This window comes from Helianthus annuus, chromosome 8 (genome assembly GCF_002127325.2).
Source record: "Helianthus annuus cultivar XRQ/B chromosome 8, HanXRQr2.0-SUNRISE, whole genome shotgun sequence".
In the NCBI taxonomy this organism is placed as follows: domain Eukaryota; kingdom Viridiplantae; phylum Streptophyta; class Magnoliopsida; order Asterales; family Asteraceae; genus Helianthus; species Helianthus annuus.
In genome coordinates, this window is record NC_035440.2 from 37,902,314 (window position 1) to 37,921,910 (window position 19,597).

General features: G+C 40.5%; 2 protein-coding genes across 2 annotated transcripts; both read left to right on the forward strand.

The window, feature by feature from the left end:
- Positions 1 to 206: 206 nt before the first annotated feature.
- Positions 207 to 3,343, forward strand: LOC110869905. Its single transcript, XM_035975968.1, is given in 4 exon segments — positions 207 to 689; positions 783 to 1,926; positions 1,929 to 2,425; positions 2,879 to 3,343. Coding segments are annotated over 4 exon segments (2,478 nt in total). The 5' UTR covers positions 207 to 317.
- A 677-nt stretch (positions 3,344 to 4,020) lies between these two features.
- Positions 4,021 to 6,470, forward strand: LOC110872699. The gene is made up of 2 exons (XM_022121561.2): positions 4,021 to 4,268; positions 4,600 to 6,470. The coding sequence occupies exon 2, from the start codon at positions 4,602 to 4,604 to the stop codon at positions 6,315 to 6,317; it is 1,716 nt and encodes a 571-aa protein (XP_021977253.1). The 5' UTR covers positions 4,021 to 4,268; positions 4,600 to 4,601; the 3' UTR covers positions 6,318 to 6,470.
- Positions 6,471 to 19,597: the final 13,127 nt, after the last annotated feature.

Genomic DNA, 19,597 nt, shown 5'->3' on the forward strand with positions numbered 1-19,597 from the left:
TTTTGGACTACTCATCGGCGGACCCTAAACAACAACAGAACATAATTTTGGGTCGGCCATTTTTAAGCACCGCACATGCTATTATCGATTGTAGATTTGGTACGGTTGATATGGCATTCGGAAATCGAAAAATGCGTTTGAATGTTTTTACTAACAATTCTAATGCTAACGGTGTTGATGAGTGTTTTATGGCAGACATAGTAGATGGATGCAACCCGCATGAGTATGAGGAGGATGGTTTGGATATTTGCCTGTGTGACTTTTCTGAACAGGTACATGCTTATGCACTACGGGTTGAAGAGGAGGCACAAGATGTTATGGCGATGAAAGAAGGTAGACCACCATGGACCCATCAATTCGAGGGTCTACCGGTGGAAATCGATTCGGATACAAAACCATCGTTGGAGGAACCACCAAAGTTAGAGCTCAAGGACTTGCCCGGCCACTTGAAGTATGTATTTTTAGGGGATAATGATACTTTGCCGGTCATTATTGCCTCTAATTTGGAAGTGGCACAAGAGCAAGCCTTGATGGAGGTGTTAAAAGCAAACAAGGGTGCTATTGGATGGACGATTGCCGATCTTAAAGGAATTAGTCCATCTATCGTCATGCACAAAATTATCACAACCGAGGATGCCAAACCGACACGAGAAGCTCAAAGGCGGTTGAACCCGAACCTAAGGGAGGTAGTAAAAAAGGAGGTAATTAAATGGTTGGATGCGGGAATCATCTATCCGATTTCGGATAGTGCTTGGGTGAGTCCCACCCAAGTTGTGCCTAAGAAGGCCGGCATTCAAGTAGTCAAGGACGAAAGTGGTGAACAAATTGCCACCCGACCGGTTACCGGATGGCGGGTGTGTATTGACTACCGAAAACTGAATGCCGCCACTTCTAAGGACCATTTCCCGCTACCTTTTATTGACCAAATTATTGAAAAATTGTCGGGTCAAAAATATTATTGCTTCTTAGATGGGTATTCGGGTTATAATCAAATTGCCATACACCCGGATGACCAACACAAGACCACCTTCACATGCCCATACGGCACCTTTGCCTTTAGGCGAATGCCGTTTGGGTTGTGTAATGCTCCGGCAACTTTTCAACGATGTATGATGAGTATTTTCTCGGACATGGTTGGAGAGTCGCTCGAAGTGTTCATGGATGATTTTTCCATTTTTGGCACTACTTTTGATGCTTGCCTCAACGAATTGCAAAAGGTTTTAAAAAGGTGCGTTGAGAAAAATTTGGTGCTAAGTTGGGAGAAAAGTCACTTCATGGTGCAAGAGGGCATTGTGTTGGGACATGTGATTTCGGAAAGGGGGATGGAGGTGGATAAGGCAAAGATACGGGTAATTTCATCATTGCCACCTCCTAAAAATGTTAAGGGTGTACGGTCATTCTTGGGACACGCGGGTTTTTATCGACGTTTCATTAAGGGTTTTAGTGTTATCACCAAACCCTTATGCAATTTGTTATTAAAAGATGTCCCGTTTGACTTTACTAATGAATGTATGCAAGCGTTTACTGTTTTGAAGGAACATTTGGTCAAGGCGCCTATCTTGCAACCACCTGATTGGTCAAAGCCGTTCGAGATAATGTGTGATGCAAGCGATACCACTATTGGTGCAGTTTTGGGTCAACGGGTTGACAAGAAGCCGGTGGTTATTTACTATGCAAGCAAAACTTTATCCGAAGCGCAACTTAATTACACCACAACCGAGAAGGAGTTACTAGCGGTGGTGTATGCTTTGGATAAGTTTCGCTCGTATATTTGGGGAAGCAAGGTAGTAGTTTACTCGGATCATAGTGCGGTTCGGTACTTGATGGAGAAAAAGGATGCAAAGCCGCGGTTGATTCGGTGGGTCTTATTGTTACAAGAGTTTGATCTTGAGATCCGAGACAAAAAGGGATGTGAGAATGTTGTCGCGGTCATTTGTCCTGAATCCCGTTGGAAGGTGTAGATGATGCAAGTGAAATCAATGAACGGTTCCCCGATGAACAATTGTTGGCCGTTTCTACTTATGTTGCCCCTTGGTATGCTCATTATGTTAACTATTTGGCCAAGGGTGCGATTCCAAATCATTGGACTAAGAAGAGACGACAACAGTTTTCTAGTCAAGTGAAGCAATATATATGGGACGAACCCGACTTGTTCAAAATCGGGGCTGATCAAGTGATAAGAAGATGTGTTCCCGAAACTGAAGTTTTAGAGATATTGACCCATGCTCATTCATCCGCATGTGGGGGCCATTTTAGTGGGAATAAGACAGGCTATCGGGTGTTATCGAGTGGGTTTTATTGGCCCACGATTTTCAAGGATGCTCGTGAGTATGCCCGAAATTGCATCAATTGTCAAAGAATGGGAAGCATTTCGAAACGTGATGAAATGCCGTTGCAACCAATTTTGGTAGTGGAGGTATTTGATGTTTGGGGAATAGACTTCATGGGTCCTTTCCCAAACTCAAATGGGTTTTTATACATATTGGTTGCGGTTGATTATGTGTCGAAATGGATTGAAGCTATTGCCACAAGGACCAACGATCATTCCGTTGTATGTAAGTTTGTGCAATCCAACATTTTTTCTCGTTTCGGTGTACCTCGGGTGATAATAAGTGATGGTGGTTCACATTTTAAAAATTTCAATTTTGGAAAGTTGTTGAAGAGATATAGTGTGAATCACCGAGTCGCCACACCTTACCATCCACAAACGAGTGGACAAGTCGAAGTGTCCAATCGGCAAATCAAGGAGATCCTTATGAAAACGGTAAGAACGGACCGAAAGGATTGGTCGAGCAAGTTGGATGATGCTTTGTGGGCGTACCGTACGGCCTACAAGACTCTGATTGGCACAACACCTTACCGGATGGTGTATGGTAAGGGTTGTCATTTGCCTATGGAGTTGGCACATCGGGCGCATTGGGCGATCAAGACAGTTAATGCGGATTACGACGAGGCGGGTAAGTTGCGGAAATTACAATTGAGCGAGATAGAAGAAATTCGAGATGAGGCGTACGAATGCGCATCGGCTTATAAGGATAAGCTAAAGAAAGTACATGATGCGAAGTTACGCAAGAAAACGTTCGAAGTGGGTCAGAAGGTTTGGTTGTACAACTCTCGGTTGAAAATGTTTGCGGGCAAGCTTAAAAGTAAATGGATGGGTCCGTATGTTATTCGACGAGTTGGGCAATTTGGTGATGTGGATATCCAAGACGAGCAAACGTTGAAACAACAAACGGTGAACGGTCACCGCTTGAAGCCATACTTGGAAGGAAATGACATCAATAACTTGGAGCTTGACAAAGCGGGCTACATCTTACGCCCGGTTGAGGAGGAACAATCGTAAGAGGCCCAGGTTTGGTGATAGTGTACATAGTAGTTGTGTTTTGTTTTGTTTGTATAGTGCATAATTGCCATAGTTCCTCGAAGTCCGTGTTCGAAACAAGTGTGGGGAAGTTCGGGTCGCGAATTGCTCTTACATCGTGTTGAGGACAACACGGGATTTTTGAGGGGGTAGGGTGATTTTCCAAGTTTTTGAAATAATTAAAAAAACATAAAAAAATCGAAAAATTTTAAAAATCTAAAAAAATTAGTCACATAAACTTCAAAGTTTTACCAAAATGGACATGCCCAGTGTCCACCGTAAATTACGGTGGAGCCGTAATTTACGGTGGTTGTTAAAAATTTTTTGAATTTTATGGTGAAAACCTCCTGTTTTACGGTGAAAAGGGAAGCCCAGAGTTTACCGTAAATTACGGTAATGCCGTAATTTACGGTGGTGAAAAAATTGGGTGAGGTTTACGGTGGAAACAGCCTGAATTACGGTGCATTTTTGTCATCCAGGTCTCACCGTAATTTACGGTGAGACCGTAAATTACGGTACGCAGCAAATGTGTTTCCGTCGGTTCAGTTCCGTGTTTATAAAAAAAAATATATATATATATAAAAAACCCGAAAATAAACAATCATATTCACGTGCATTATACCCTAACCACTCATTCATTCTTCACCTTTCCACTTCTTCTTCTCCAAAGACCCCACAAACTTCATAGTTCTTCTTCCACCTTCTTCTCTTCATAAAATCCTCAATCTTTGCCCAAATCAAGTGGAGTTTTGGTCTAAATTGGCTAAATTTTCACGAGCTTCGTGATTGTGAGGAGGAATTTCAGAGAAAACGTGGTTTTGGGGTCGAAGTTTGAAACCCTAGGTTGAGATAATTTGGGGGTTTTTGGATTTTTAGTTTCACAAGCATCCTCTCATCTTGAAACAAGGTATGAACACTTATTTTACTATATTATGGAGATGCATTGTGAAAAACAAGGTGATTTAGGTTATATGTTCTTGCCCACTTGTTTGTTGCTAGGATATGAGTATGAAATTGTTATTGAACATGGTTGATGGTTGTAGATGTAGGAAATATGGTTAAAGTAGTGAACTTTTGGGATGTTCTACATTGTAGAGACACCATGCCCAATTTTTGAAAATTCTTGATATATTTTGGGTTCACTAAAATCTACAACCATGGCAACAAGCAAGTGTGGGGATGATTTGTGGAGAGAATGCTAATTTTTGTGTTGTTTTGTTGTTTCTTCATGTGTGTAGAAATGGCAAAGACAAAGGAAAAGCCGGGTTCAAGTTCGTCTTCGTCAAGAGGCAAGGGCAAGGAGAAGGAGCAGCCATCGAAGAAGAGGCAATATCTGGGTAGGGTTAGTGAAAGCGAAAGCGAGGAAGAAGAAGAGATGCAGTTAGACCCAAGAGATAAACCGGTGTGGAATTCGGGGTCGTTGGATGACCAACCCGAAATTTGGCAGCCAACTCTGTATAACGACTGCATGAACAAGTTAAAGAATAAAGCGGCCGCATTCATCTGTGAAAGAGATGTTGATGAGCCTCAGTTGGGCCAGTTCGGGGTGTATGACAAGTTCCGTGCTTTGGGTTGGGAAGGAGCACTCAAGTGTTGGGATAAGGATAAGAGCAATTTGTTTTTGACTGAGATTCAGGAGTGGATGGCAACGCTTAAATGTCACAACTTCCACAGGCCATCACAAATGAAGTTGGTTGGGACGGTACATGGGGTACCAGTTGAAATGTCATTCGATACGTTGAAGAAGTTGGGAAAATATGATAGCCTTCCAACTAGGGAGTACATGATTCCCACGCTTGATGATTTATTGCTCAAACCCGAGAAGCACGTGACATGGAACAGTATGTTGGCGGATTTGTTTTTGCCCGGTAGGTATGGTGGCGTGTTATACCGAAAAAATCTGAAGATAGAAGCCAAGCTCTTGCATACGATCTGTTTACTTAATGTCATCCCAAGGAGAGGGGATAAAGAACAGGTGAGGTTTCCAGAGATACCTGTTCTGTATTCATTGATGCACGGGTCCCCACGGTTTCCAATACGCTACCTGATTATGCACCATTTGTGGATATGCCGGAACAAATACGGGAGAGACATTGTCCCGTACTGCCGCATCATAACGGGCTTAATGAAACAGCAGAAGGCACTCACATCTGAAGACCGCGGTTTAACGAAAAGGCACTTGCCTTTTACTTTGGATAGGTTGGGAAACGTTTGGACATACACTTCGTCTGAACGTTATCACAAGCTGAAATCGGAGGGTCAACGGTGGAGGGCGTTGAAATTAGGTGCAAGGGAGTTGTTACCGGGAGAACCGGATGAACCTGAAAGCGATGAAGAGTTAATTCCGAGTGGGGATGATGATTACGCAGACGAGCCAACGGGTGGTGCAAATGTTGGTTTTGGGGCTTTTCATGGTGGTCATGGTGGCACATTTTACGACTATGCGCAGCAACCATATGAGCCGGGGTGGGCTTATAGTGGTTCAATGCAGGAGGTGATCGAGAGCCAACGGCCGCCGGCGGCCATCTTTGATACTTGGTCGGGTTCGGAGAGGTCGTTATTTGATCAAGGCACGCGGAATAGCGCTAGTATTGAGCGGGCGCTTAAACATAGCTTCGACCGCAATGAATTATGGCACCGGACCCACGCATATTCGCAGGAGGTGGAAATGAATAACCGATATCACGATGATCAGATGAGGCGGATGCATGCGGATTGGCATGCCGGAAGGCCGGTGGTTGAGGATCCACAACATGTGGATTATGCCTCATTGCCACCGTATGATGGCAGCGTTTCGTATCCGACTCCACAACTCCACCATTCTCAGTGGCTTGATCCAAGACGGCAAGAGGGACCACAACAACAAGAGGGAAGCAGTAGCGGCTCGTTCGGGTTTGGAGAATGGAGCGATATGATGTCGTCTATTTTTGGGCCCCCAGGACCGCGTTATTATTGATCAGGTGGTATTCTCTCTCGTGTATAGTTTGTATATATTTGTTGGTTATGTTGATTATGGTGGGAGGATGGGTGGTGATTGATCATATGATTGATTGTTGGGTTTGGTTGGTTGGTGGTGTTGTGTTAAAATGAAAAACATAAAAAAAAAAAACAAATATAAAATGAGAAAAAAAAAATACAAAAAAAAAAGAAATTTGGGGTTTGAGATGAGAAGCTTTTTGTGGATGTTGATTGAAGTAGTGATCAAAACCTCCCAAGCCATACATTGGGGACAATGTATCCCAAGTGTGGGGATGGGGGGAATTTTTTTGAAGATTTTTTGAAAAAATTTTAAGCCGAGCAAAACAATGTGAAATCTTGTCGCCCCAATTTATCCCCAAGTCAATACACCGGCAACCCTTATTACCCTTTTCATTCTTGGTAAGAGTTGTAGCCACACGTGTATATAAATAATCTTTGATGAGAGTGGCTACGGGTGGGGGTGCGTTAGAACTTGTGCTTGAATGCAATTTGAATCCTTTGTTAGACATGAATGTAGAAAGGATAAGGGCACTAGGTAGCCTCGTCGGTTGTGTGAGTGAGTGTGGGATTTGGGGGGTTGGACCTCATAAGTTATATATATGAGCATGGTAGTGAGAGGGGCGGGGGTTTGGTCATTTAGTTGCCCAATTTTGTGCCTAAAGCCTATCATTTGTTTCCCCTAGCTACTTACTTGAAAATGTACCCAAATTTGACCCGGTCTTATAGCATTAGTGATATAATTAGTAGTTTATGAGTTTGAAATAGTCATGGTTAGTGTATTATCGTATTGTTGAAAAAAAAAAAAAAAAAAAAAAAAAAAAAAGGTTTCATTGTCTTGTATATAGTAGTATGCATTGTTAGTTGTTTTTGGTAGTTGTAATAAAAAGACCGGGTCGAATTTTCGCTACTCATATATATTCCATTTCCTACCCATACACCTAGCCACGTTACAACCTTTAAGCCCCTTTGATTTGCATTCATGTTTGACCCGTTATAGGAGGATAGTTGATTCCGGTACAAGCTTATGATTGCGCAACCACCCGTTTGCCTAGTGTGTGTGTCTAGCTTATCTTTGCTAGTTTCCACTTGTAGCCGAGAGGAGAGAATTTGTGAGGGGTGCATTGCTTGGGCATTAAAAAGGGGTTGGTAAAGAAATTGCATGATTTGTTTGGTTTGATTTGATCACTTGTTTCGAAGCTATGTTGATGAGTTGCTTGGGACAAGCAACGGTTAAGTGTGGGGATGTGACGGGTGGTCCTTTGGACAACCCTTAAGTATGTTAAAACATGAAATAATCCTCCATTCAGCCGTGTAATTATCTTGGATTAGATAACTACGATGCTTATGTTTCAGGTGCGAATTAGGAGATAAGAGATGGATAAAAGGTAGCTCATGAATGCTTTGGTGGAAAACGGGTCGAGAGAAGAACACAAGACGAAACAAAGGAGACAAGGCTGCTGAGTACCGTAAATTACGGTCCTACCGTAATTTACGGTAGACATGATTTTGGTTGATTCTTGCACCGTAAATCAGGCTTGACTCACCGTAACACTTTGATGACCACCGTAAATTACGGTGGAGCCGTAATTTACGGTGGTGCCTGAACGTGAAATGTGTAACTGCCACAATATACTCGTTTTTTGGGTGTCTTTTGGTATTATCTCATCATTGACGGTTCTTGGAGACTTGGGAGGCGAATTTGGAGTATTGGCTTGCTTTGTGAACAATTCTAAACATTCGGTTTGTGTTTTTAATTCGTATGAACACTAGATTAATGTTGATGATGATTCACCGAGCCATGTCCGGCTAAACTCTTCGGTGATCATCTTAGGTGAATGTTTCTAAGACTTTTGTGTGTTAAATTTCTGCATTTCTAGAATGATATCTTGTGTTGCTTGAATGTCATGGTGTATGTTTGATTGATTGTAGCGTGTTAATCTATATTACAATTTCTAGTCTCGATCGTACGTTCTTGGTGCCGTTGGCAACCGAGATATCACGGGAAGGGTTAGGGTTGGTTATTGGTTAATAGGTCATCGGGAAACAACCTCGCATTATCTAATCCGAGTACTTTGTTCCCTTTTTTCACTTCAATCACACATACACGAGTTATGTCTATGTAACTCTTTCTAGTGAAATTGCACACAACTGTTCGAAGAAACTGAAACCTAGGGTGATCACTGTTTTCTCCTAATTGTTTACAACCAACTTTGATTTGAATTAGTTCTTAATCTAGTTTTCCAAAACAACAATCCACAATCTTGCATTTTAATTTTCTGCAATTTAGTTTAATTTTAGTATAAATACAAAGCTACACAATCAACACATTTTCCACATACTCCCTGAGTTCGATACCCTACTACCACTAACTACAGTTGTTTAGGGATTAAATTTGCTCCCCAATTTCCCTGATCCTATTCCCAGTGCCTATCAGTTCTTCACCAAACTGATGAAGTTCAGCCAGGTTTTCATAGCTCATTGGCGGATTGGGGACAGGTTCTGGATCAAATTGTGGGAGAAAACTATAGGGACTATTGACTATATTCTGGAATTGCCAGTCATTGGTCCACCATTCTTCCATTTGGCCTAATGGTCGTGTGTGAACTAGTGGGTCTGGAATTACGGGTTCTAGGTTTATTGGGAATTGGGCTGTAGCAGGGTAAGAGAAGAGATTATTGTTGACAGGCTCTATGACATCACAATTGGCCAGTAGACGGTCTATTTCGTCCTGGAATGTGATCTCCTCAGGCTATTTAGAGCTTTCTCCGATCTCTATTTCCTTTTGCTTTAGGTCTATCCCTATTTCTGTCCCTACTGGTTTGGAACTTTCTCCGGTTTCTATTTCCTTTCTCTTGCTCACACTTACAGGATTTTCTATTTTAGGGAGTCTCCTAGTTGCAGGTTTCCTTCTGCGCACTTTTCGCCACCCTACATATCTTCTCCTCTTTTTAGGTTTTGCTTTTTCCAGCGGTGGAGCTTGGAATTCAAGAGGTTCCTCTATGTCAGCAATGTAACCAGTGAAGTTGTGGGAGACTTCAATTGGCACAGGATAGAGGTTGAGGTTCTGAAATGCCTCGGATAGCTCACTCATGCTGTGTAGCATATATGCAAAATGCACAAAAATGCTAAGTTAAAACTTTGGAACAAAGTTTAATAAATAAACATTTTTATTGCACACCAATTTGTACAACATAATAGCAAACAGAACACACTCAGATTTATTTATTTATTTACTGGGAAGTACTTATTTCTAGACTTAGAGTTTAAAGATTTGCATTTTCTGCTACGGTAGCGAGCAGATACAGATTTGCCCATTTTTCATCTAGGTTATTTTCCCCTGGTGGATTATTGCTAATTTCCTGAATCTCTGGGTTAAACCTCACTCTCTTGGTTTGAGGTTTCTTTTTCTCTTGACCCTTCCTAATAATCAAATTCCTTTTCTCCGGTGTAAGTGGATTTTCATAATTTGCCTTACGAACAAAGATTCCTTCCCCTAACTCGATGGGAGATTTGGAGGAAGAGGTTCCCTGTTCTTTAGGTGTATTATCTAACTTGCGGTAGATAGCAGAAATCTTTTGTTTACCCATACTGTAATTTCAACAATTAATAAGTTAATGCACATATATTCACAGAATGACAAATAAAATTTTTCCTAATTGTAATAGGATTAAATCAATTAGAACAGTGAGCTTAATCAGTAAGCTTAAAACAGTGGCTCTGATACCACCTTATTTCTGTCACGGCCCCCTACCCGGTTTGACCCGTTTCAGGAGCCGCGAGACAGAAATCCCGTGGTATTTAATTTAGGCGACAGCGGAAGACTTTTAAAACAGGATCTTTCAATAATTTAAACTGCCCGTTTCATAATGTAGGGATAAATTCCCGTATTTTACAATAATGTGATTTCTCAGGGAAATCTTTATTTTTCAAAACATGTTCCTTTTATTTATTTACATTGAGCCACTTTTCTAAGCTGAGAGTGCTCCACGACACTTTTCCTTGCTCACAACAGATCACCTGAAACATGTTTGAAAAAGGTTTTGTCAGCAGGGAAATACTGAGTGAATCATTCAGTTTATTAAAACGACACACTTGTTATAATTTACAGTATTAAGGGGAATTACAATGTTTCTGATATCAAACCAACTACCCACAGTACTTGTCACTCGACTACCATTGGCTATCTCGTTGTCCAAATGGTGTCTGTGACTGTGGTCAGATCACCCCTTGGCTAACTCGTTGTCCAAGTGTGACGGGAAATAAGTAATGTATACAAAACCCCACATACCGGCTGTAACTTGGTGATTACATAGACTTAATCCCTGTAATTATAACTTTGAAAATAACTTGGAGTTTTGTAAAACAGTTGATAAAAAGAGAATGACTCACATTGCAGATTTTACGAGCAGAGTTTAAGCCTTACTGATTTGCCTGTGATTAACCTAATTTAATTAACAATGTACACACAAACGGGTTAGTAACTAATTCAGCAGTTACGTCAATTCACGAGATTAAACCCTCACAACAATTAATAAGTGCAATACTTAATAATTCAATGGATTCACAACGAAATGACAGAGCATAGTCCGATTCGAACAGCACTCAAACATTCAAGTCGAAATCACAATGAATAACAAAGTATCAGCTCAATTTGAGCAGCACTCAAACAATCGTTGGATAGTTATAATCGATCGGACGTTGAATCGTAATAGCGATCGAGTTATTACCCTGATTGCGGCAGCACCTCGTGATTCGTGTGTGTTTTATTGCGATTATTCTCTGCTAACTCGACGTACAGACAGAATTCTTACGTCGTTTTCATTTCATTGTTCAAGTCCCAAGGTCGGCTATTTATACTAATTTTTGGGACTCCCTTACGGACCGTATGCCTGATCCCTTACGGTCCGTAAGCTAAGCAGTCTAATTATAGGCTGCCTAGGCTCGGGACTAGCTTGCATGAATCAACTATTTTGGCCAATCAGCTTTAAGCAACATATAATTTAGATAATTATTCAACTAGGGTTTGCCCCCTTGAGTTTTAGGGGCCCTGATCCTGATTCCGATTGTTCTGAAAATTTTAGGGCTAATGCAGAATTACTTGGGTGTCTCAATTAGGGTTTTCTTATTGACTAATTATCGTCCTAATTATTGATTTTAGTGACAGTTGTTACAAGTGCTGTACGAGATGATAATAATTCATAAAGCAGCTTAAATATCGACAAGTATAGGAGAGATTAGAAATTTAAAACCGTATCCTTCAACTGTTTCATGCATTGCAAGGAACCTGAGTGCTCTCCCAAACTGGATATCCATCCGGTGTGGACTTCAAAGTCGATTCTTTGTTAGCTACTTCACTTAATCCGAGATAGCTCTACACAGCAACAAGATCAGAAACCTCCGGGTCCGGCTGGTCTTCCACATTGCACCAGCGAAGGTCTTTGTCTTTCTCTTTCAAAAGTAGTGTGCGGTTGTTCAATCCATGCCAAGGCATCCGCACACTTGGTTGGTTTGTTCAACGAACACATTTTCTTCATTCACACCGTGAAGAAATGTACACTACACATTCATTTTGTTGATTGTGAACTTCAGACGTGCTGCAGGTGCGTACATTTTGATTGAATCTATCCCGAGGACCCGATCAAAGCCATTAACAATCGAACTTTGGAATGATTTGCATTTTGTCGAAGCTTTTCAATTTCTTTCAACAGACAACTCTGTTTCCCTTTTCATTTTCTCTCCATCAAAGGCAACAATTTCTTCTGTCGCCTATCTTGTGCAAGGACGCTCCACTATCAACAATCTTACGACTATCGAAAGTTCCTCCTGGAACATCCTACACACTCACTCAGAGATTAGTTGGAGAGGGGGACCCAAGCCTTCATAGACTTGGGTTGCCCCTGAGAATCAAGAAATGTAATTTCAATTTCTTGAAGGTTTTCAAACACAGCACCTCCCCCTGAACTTTCACCCATCTTAGGTTTCCAAGTTTGTTTTTGTTTACCAGATTGTGTATTATGTACAGTTTCTAGCTTTAATGGTTGTGACAAACTAGGTTTCCTTTTAACCGTTTTGACTTCAAATTTTAAAGCCTTTTCAACAGCTTTGATGTTCTAACGTCGGTGTTTTGTTTCTTGTTCCTTAACAGTTCTTTTATCATGTTTTGGTGAAACGGGACGACGTTGAGGGTGAACCTTTTCAGGTGGTGCTTTCTCAACAAAATTTGGTTTGGGCGAGTTTGTGCAGTCTTTAATGATGTGCCCAAACTTCCCACATTTAAAACACGTTCTCCTTTCAACAAACTTAGGAGAATTTGATCGACTAGCAGATGTCGAACCTGTAGAACCTGAGGTACTTGCTCTTTCATCACACCCGTTTGTGTGTTGGGTGTAATTGTTATCGCTATTACGTTTCAAAATCTTGACTTGTTGTACAAAATCGGTGTTTGATTTGTTTTCAAAAGTCTCAATTTTATCCGTACCCTTTGATGCTACAAATTTGACATTACTGTTTTTCTTCTAATAACGAGCTCCTTTTGTTTCAGATTTTGATTGAGAAACGTTAGGCCTTTGAGCTCGTTGAACTGGTTGTTTGCCCTTAGCAGCAATAGGTTGTTGCTTTGTCGGTGATTTTTGATTTCCGAATTGTTTCCTGATTTCAGCTTTTGGAATTGGATCACATTGTGTTACCACAACTCCGGGGATGGTCTTTCCCAAAAATTTATTCGTGTTGTCTTCAAAAAATTTATCAATCAAAGATGGATTGACATTTTTAATTGGAAAATCATTGTCCGAATAAATTTTAGCATCACCGACCAAAGTATACAACACATTATTGCTCTTAACAGCAAACACACATTCTTTGTCATCCTTGACATTCTTGACAGGATCTATCACTTGCTTGGCAACAGGTTGCACAGTAGGAGTAGGAGGATCACACAGAATATGATTCTCAATTGGAATTTCTACTCCTTTCGTCTCATCAAGTGATTCATCCTGGTCACTTACATCTGACTCATCATCTGAAGAATCATAGTCCTCAATGGTTGGAGGACTTTGATTTAAAGCACATGATGACTTTTCTTTGTTATCAGATGAGCCCTCCGATGAATTGTCTGGTTTGAACCCTAGGCCAGTAGTAACTTCCTCATAATCAAGAGGCACAGTGGGTTCATACCGAGGCATATCCTCTTCATCGGGCATTTTGGTATAGTTGTGTCTCAAAGGGGGTGGACACGCCTTATACCCTACGCCTTTCACGTTCCCTTTCAGTTGTTGAACGTCAATTATGTGATCGAGCACAAATCGGGAGTTAGAATAACTCTCCAATTTTTGCTTGATAGCATCATGCTCGCATTTGACAATGGCTAGTCCCCTTTTGGTTTCCTCAACAATGTTAATGTAATCGTTAATACTAACTTGTTTATGATAAACAACTTTGTTCACTTCGGAAACACTTTTCTTTAAGGTTTCAATTACAGATTTAAATTCCTTTTCATTTCAAACTAAAGCCATATTTGCCTCTTTGCACTTTGACAGTTCAACAACCAAACTCTGATTGTGACTATGAACCGTTTCAGATTCACGTTTCAAATCAGCACATTTAAGTTTCATATCAGCACAATCACTACATATCCTAGGAGTTTCAGATTTTACCTGACTCGTAGAGGCTGAGACATTTGCCATAAAGGCAGTTTGACAAGAAAAAGATCCATCTTTAGAATTAGGATCTCCAGCATTCGAGCCTTCTTCATCTGAACTCCCGCTATAACCCGAGCTATCATCGCTTTCAGCAAATTCTTCTTTGTGAACATGCTTGATGTGGTTGATTATTTTTGCATAGCAAGCAGTTCCACCTCCTTGATGACCATCTCCGAATTGTACAAACCAATTACATCCTTCATCAGCTTGAACAACTAATGCTCTGTTGGTGTTTGAAGGTACAGACTGGTTCTGGTTGTTGTTCACCGCTACTATCCCTTTTCCACGGTTATCTTGATTGGCATTGGAAGTACTTGTCTGATTTCTGAATGGATTCTGGTTGCCTTGTCTGCTTGGCCGAATGCACTCACATTTGAAGTGTCCCCTTTCGCCACAATAGAAACAAGTAACCGCATTGTTATCAAACCCGTACTTCGTATCATTCTTGCCTTCCAATGAAGTTCTTCCTGTTCGAGCCATGAAATCCTTTGCCCGTCTAACAGCACTTGCAAACGCCCACTTGATATCCATTAACTCCATTTCATCACGGTCTATCTGCTGATAATCTTCATTGGTCGTATTGATGTTTCCAATGTGACCTGCCACCAATCCACAATATGAACTGAACATTGTGTTGAGAAGTTCCAAATGTTCCTTAGCAACTTCTACACCGACTTTTGAAAGATTGGAAGTATCAACTCTGACAGTGTTGGTGTTTTGGAGTGAAGGATTGTTGATATAATGTGCTTGTTGTTGTTGGGCTTGTAGTTGGGGTATGGATTGCGACATATAAGCACTTTGATTCCACTGTGGTTGGGCTTGATTGAACTGTGGAAACGGAGATGAGCTTGTGTTGGACACAAACGCCGTTTGAAGCTTCGGTTGCTGAATGGAACTAGCTGAAGGACCAAAACCAGGCAAATACATTTCTGTGTTTTGAGGAGGTGCAATCATTTTAGCTTTTCGGATTTCCTCTTCGTTATTGTGCTCCAACTTCTGAATGAATTCATAGTGGGTGCCATTGGCTGTATCCATAGCGCCCGTATGCTTTAGAAGTTCAATGAATGGACTCCACTTAGGAGGTAGAGCATCAGCAAACCGTGCAATCATTTCCTGATGAGTTGCAGCAACATTATAAGAACACATTTCACTAATCAAATGATAAAAACGAGAAGTCATATCATTGAGAGTTTCATTATCCAAGAATCAAAATGATTCAAACTCTTTCTTCAATAAATCATGGCGTGTCCTTCTAGAAGCTGCATTTCCTTCTCCTCTCGCTACCAATGCGTCCCATAAGCTTTTCGTGGTCTTATAATAAGAGAATTGATGGTAGATGTCTTTGTGAAGTGCTTGAGTGAGAATAACATACGCCTTCTTCTCCAGATCATATGCCTTTTTGTCGTTTTCAGGCATATTAGTAAAACCCGCTGAAGTTGATGCTGCTACTTCGAGGACAGGGTTGCATTCATTAATGAAACATGTCCAAAGTTCGCTGCTTTGCCCTTGAACGTATGTGTGGAAACGACCCTTCCATGATGGATAGTCGTTCATGTGATTTAACTTTGGCGGCAGATTGTTGCTACCCGTCTCACTCTCACTGAGCAATAGACTTTGAATGCTCTGATTTTGATTCGACACCAATGCCCATTGACTTGCACTTATTGACTGATGTTGTCGAGGTATGGTACTCGCTAAATATTCGGCCATCGAAGTCGGTTTTTGAACTGGTTGTGAGTCCGTACTCCAATCCCATGGACTCGTGCAGCTCATATTTGATGTATGTAAGTGAAAACCTGGTCACACACTTGAAACAGACAGTTAAATAAGTTTTGCAACACTTCTGTTTAAAAACTGAACAAGTATCACGACGAAACTGGATTCTTATCTCTGGTCGACGAAACAGATATGTGTGCTAATCGACGAAACAGTTCTTATAAATCACTTGCGACGAAACAGAAAAATTTGTTTGATACGATGAAACTGATAAGTTGAAGTGAGCGACGAAATTGGAATTTTATTTAATCAGCGACGAAACTCAATTCCTTTTTGATATACTTAAACTTGATTGGACCGTTTTGATAAAAAAATAAGAAATGTCGGCCCGGCTGAAAAAAAAATCGGCCCAATCAGAATGTATTTTGACAAAAACTTAATAAATGTTGACGAAACTTTGTGAATTAAATGATCGATGACACTATAAGACAACTTGTAGGACAAATATGCTTGAACAATCGGTCAGCTTTTTTACTTTATCATATGTATACACTTTAAGCTTTCACATGCAAATCATTAAATTTCTACAAACTATCACACTATATGTTTCAAATAATTAAAGAATCACACGTCTAACAGTTGAAAACTAAAATCCTATTGGACCTTTATATATGAATCACGTGAATGATGGAATCTATCACTTCTCAATTTAATTGAATCATGTGACTTGGTGATGTTTTCAATTAAAATTGCCGACAAGAATATTGAACTCTCAAAATCTATTGGACCAATTCAATGATTTAGACAAAAAAAATGGCAAGCAACTTCTTTAACTAGTCAACATATTCATGCACACTTTTCAATTAATGACTCGACGAACAAATGTGAATATTGATCGACGAAACTGAACGACGAAACAGAAACGACTGGACGACGAAACCGTGTTGTTTTGGTCGACGAAACGGAATGGATAAGGTTTCAGAGTTGGTGAGATTGGTGAGATTTTTCAATTTACTGACACAATACACAATTCTCAAACTTCACACGTTATCTTACCAACTCAAACAACCACCATGCTTTGAAACACAATTTTCAAAAACAGATATATATTTTTTAAATGAGTAACAACTCGTACAGTCACCACAAAAGATCAAAAAGATGATAGATTGAAGAACATTTTGAATATTACTCAAGAACATGATGAAGATATGAGTATTCCGGTCACCGAACAATTTTCTGAAACCCGAATTCGCTTAAAATTATTACTAAAACCCGGTTTAACACGTAAACAATCAACTTAACAAGGTTTTTGATAAAACTTTTGAGCAAAACAACCAAGATCTAACAGATTTTTGCCACTTTTTCCCAAAAAAAAAATATGAACTTTTCAAGAACAAACTTGATAAAAACCGAAACTTGTTTGGTTTTAAACAAGGATTAGAGCCAAAGCTCTGATACCAGTTGATACCAATTGTAGGTCCCGTTTTTCCGGTGGATCGATAACGTAAACCTATCCTTGTTTATCACAAACACGGTAACGGGTGCGGAATCCCCGTGGCGGTGCAAACCAAACAAAGTGTAAAACACACGCGTAACCAAAAGATTCAATATCTATTGATTAGGGATGAGTACAACCAGAAACATAGACAAACAATGTTTAAAGACTCTCTCTCAAAGTCTCGGCTCTCGTCACTCGTCCAAGTTTCACACAGAAACTATGAGAGCTATTTATACTAAAACAGACACAGAACATGACGAAACAGAAAAGCACTCGACGAAACACCTTTGGGCCAAAGATTGGGCCTGAAGAAGCCCAACAGGCGACGAAACAGGGCTATGCCCACTACAAAGGTGACGAAACACAAAAGTGTTTCGTCATTTGCTTTACAAATTCACAATTTCCACATAAGACAAAATAATGACATCATCATGACATCACTAAGGTGATGTCATGGTGATGCGTTGGCAGGAAAGGCCGCGGCTATCCGTGCTTCGCGTGTCGAACTCTGGGGTGCACGACGGAGGAATGTCGTGACGTCGGGCTTGAACCGGACCTAACCGTGTCGAAACCAAGTCGAACCGAGCCGAGTCGAACCGAGCCGAGTCGCGTCCACACAAAGTGTATCAACAAAGACCTCTAACGAAATTACTTGAAAAAGATGCGCCTTTCATCTTTGACAAGGATTGCAATCAAGCATTTCTAACCCTCAAGGAAATGCTAGTCAATGCACCTATCATGATAGCGCCCGATTGGAAACTACCTTTCGAAATCATGTGTGATGCAAGTGACTTTGCTGTTGGAGCAGTCTTGGGACAGAGAAGAGAAAAGCATTTCCACCTAATTTATTATGCTAGTAAAACACTTAATGATGCACAAGAAAATTACACAACTACTGAAAAAGAATTACTAGCCGTGGTGTTTGCCTTTGATAAATTTCGTTCTTACCTTGTTCTTTCTAAAACTGTAGTCTATACAGATCATGCAGCTATCCGATACCTTTTCAAGAAACAAGACGCCAAACCACGTTTGATCAGGTGGATTCTACTCCTCCAAGAATTTGATATTGAAATCAAAGACAAAAGAGGAGCAGAAAACACTGCGGCAGATCATCTTTCACACCTAGAAGACCCAGCTTTGGAAGCTACCAGGGACGAGCAAATCAATGAAAAATTTCCAACAGAATCCCTGGAAATGGGGGAAAGTAGACAAGAACCATGGTATGCCGACTACGCTAACTACTTAGCTAGCGGTATAGTCACCAAAGGATGGCCACATCACCAAAGAAAGAAGTTCTTTGCCAATGTGAAGCATTACTTTTGGGAAGACCCCTATCTTTTCAAAATGTGTGCTGACCAACTCATCCGAAGGTGCGTACATGGCAGCGAAGCACGAAGAATTCTCCACCATTGTCATGAAGGTCTATATGGGGGACATCATGGTGCCACTAATACCGCACGAAAGGTATTTGATTCAGGATTTTATTGGCCGATCATTTACAAAGATGCGCAAAATCTTGTAAAGGCATGTGATGCTTGCCAAAGATCAGGTAATATTTCTTCAAAAAACGAAATGCCTCAAAATGGTATTCTCGTTTGTGAAATTTTTGATGTGTGGGGACTCGATTTCATGGGACCCTTCTCACCGTCAAAAGGAAACAAATATATACTTGTGGCAGTTGATTACTTGTCTAAATGGGCCGAGGCCGAAGCTCTTCCAACAAACGATGGAAGAGTAGTGGTAAGATTTCTGAAAAAATTATTCTCTCGTTTCGGAACACCCAAAGCATTAATAAGTGATAGAGGTACCCATTTTTGCAATCACCAACTCGAAAAAATCTTAACAAGATATGGGGTCTATCACCGGGTCTCAACAGCATATCACCCTCAAACAAACGGACAAGCCGAAGTGACTAACAGAGGTTTAAAGCGAATACTTGAAAAAACCGTAGGATTAAATAAAAAGGAATGGGCTGATAAACTAGATGATGCTTTATGAGCCTTTCGGACTGCTTATAAAACAACTATAGGCACAACCCCGTATAAGCTCGTCTATGGAAAAAGTTGTCATTTGCCAGTAGAAATAGCTCACAAAGCCTACTGGGCAATAAAAAAATGTAAACCTAGATTTAGAAATTGCAGGTAAAAATCGATTTTATCAAATACATGAATTAGACGAACTAAGGAATTATGCATACTCTAACTCAGAAATTTATAAGGAAAGAATGAAAAATTTACACGACAAATACATTAAGCCTAATGAATTTCGAGTAGGAGACCAAGTTCTATTGTTTAATTCACGACTTCGATTATTTCCGGGAAAACTAAAATCTAGGTGGTCAGGACC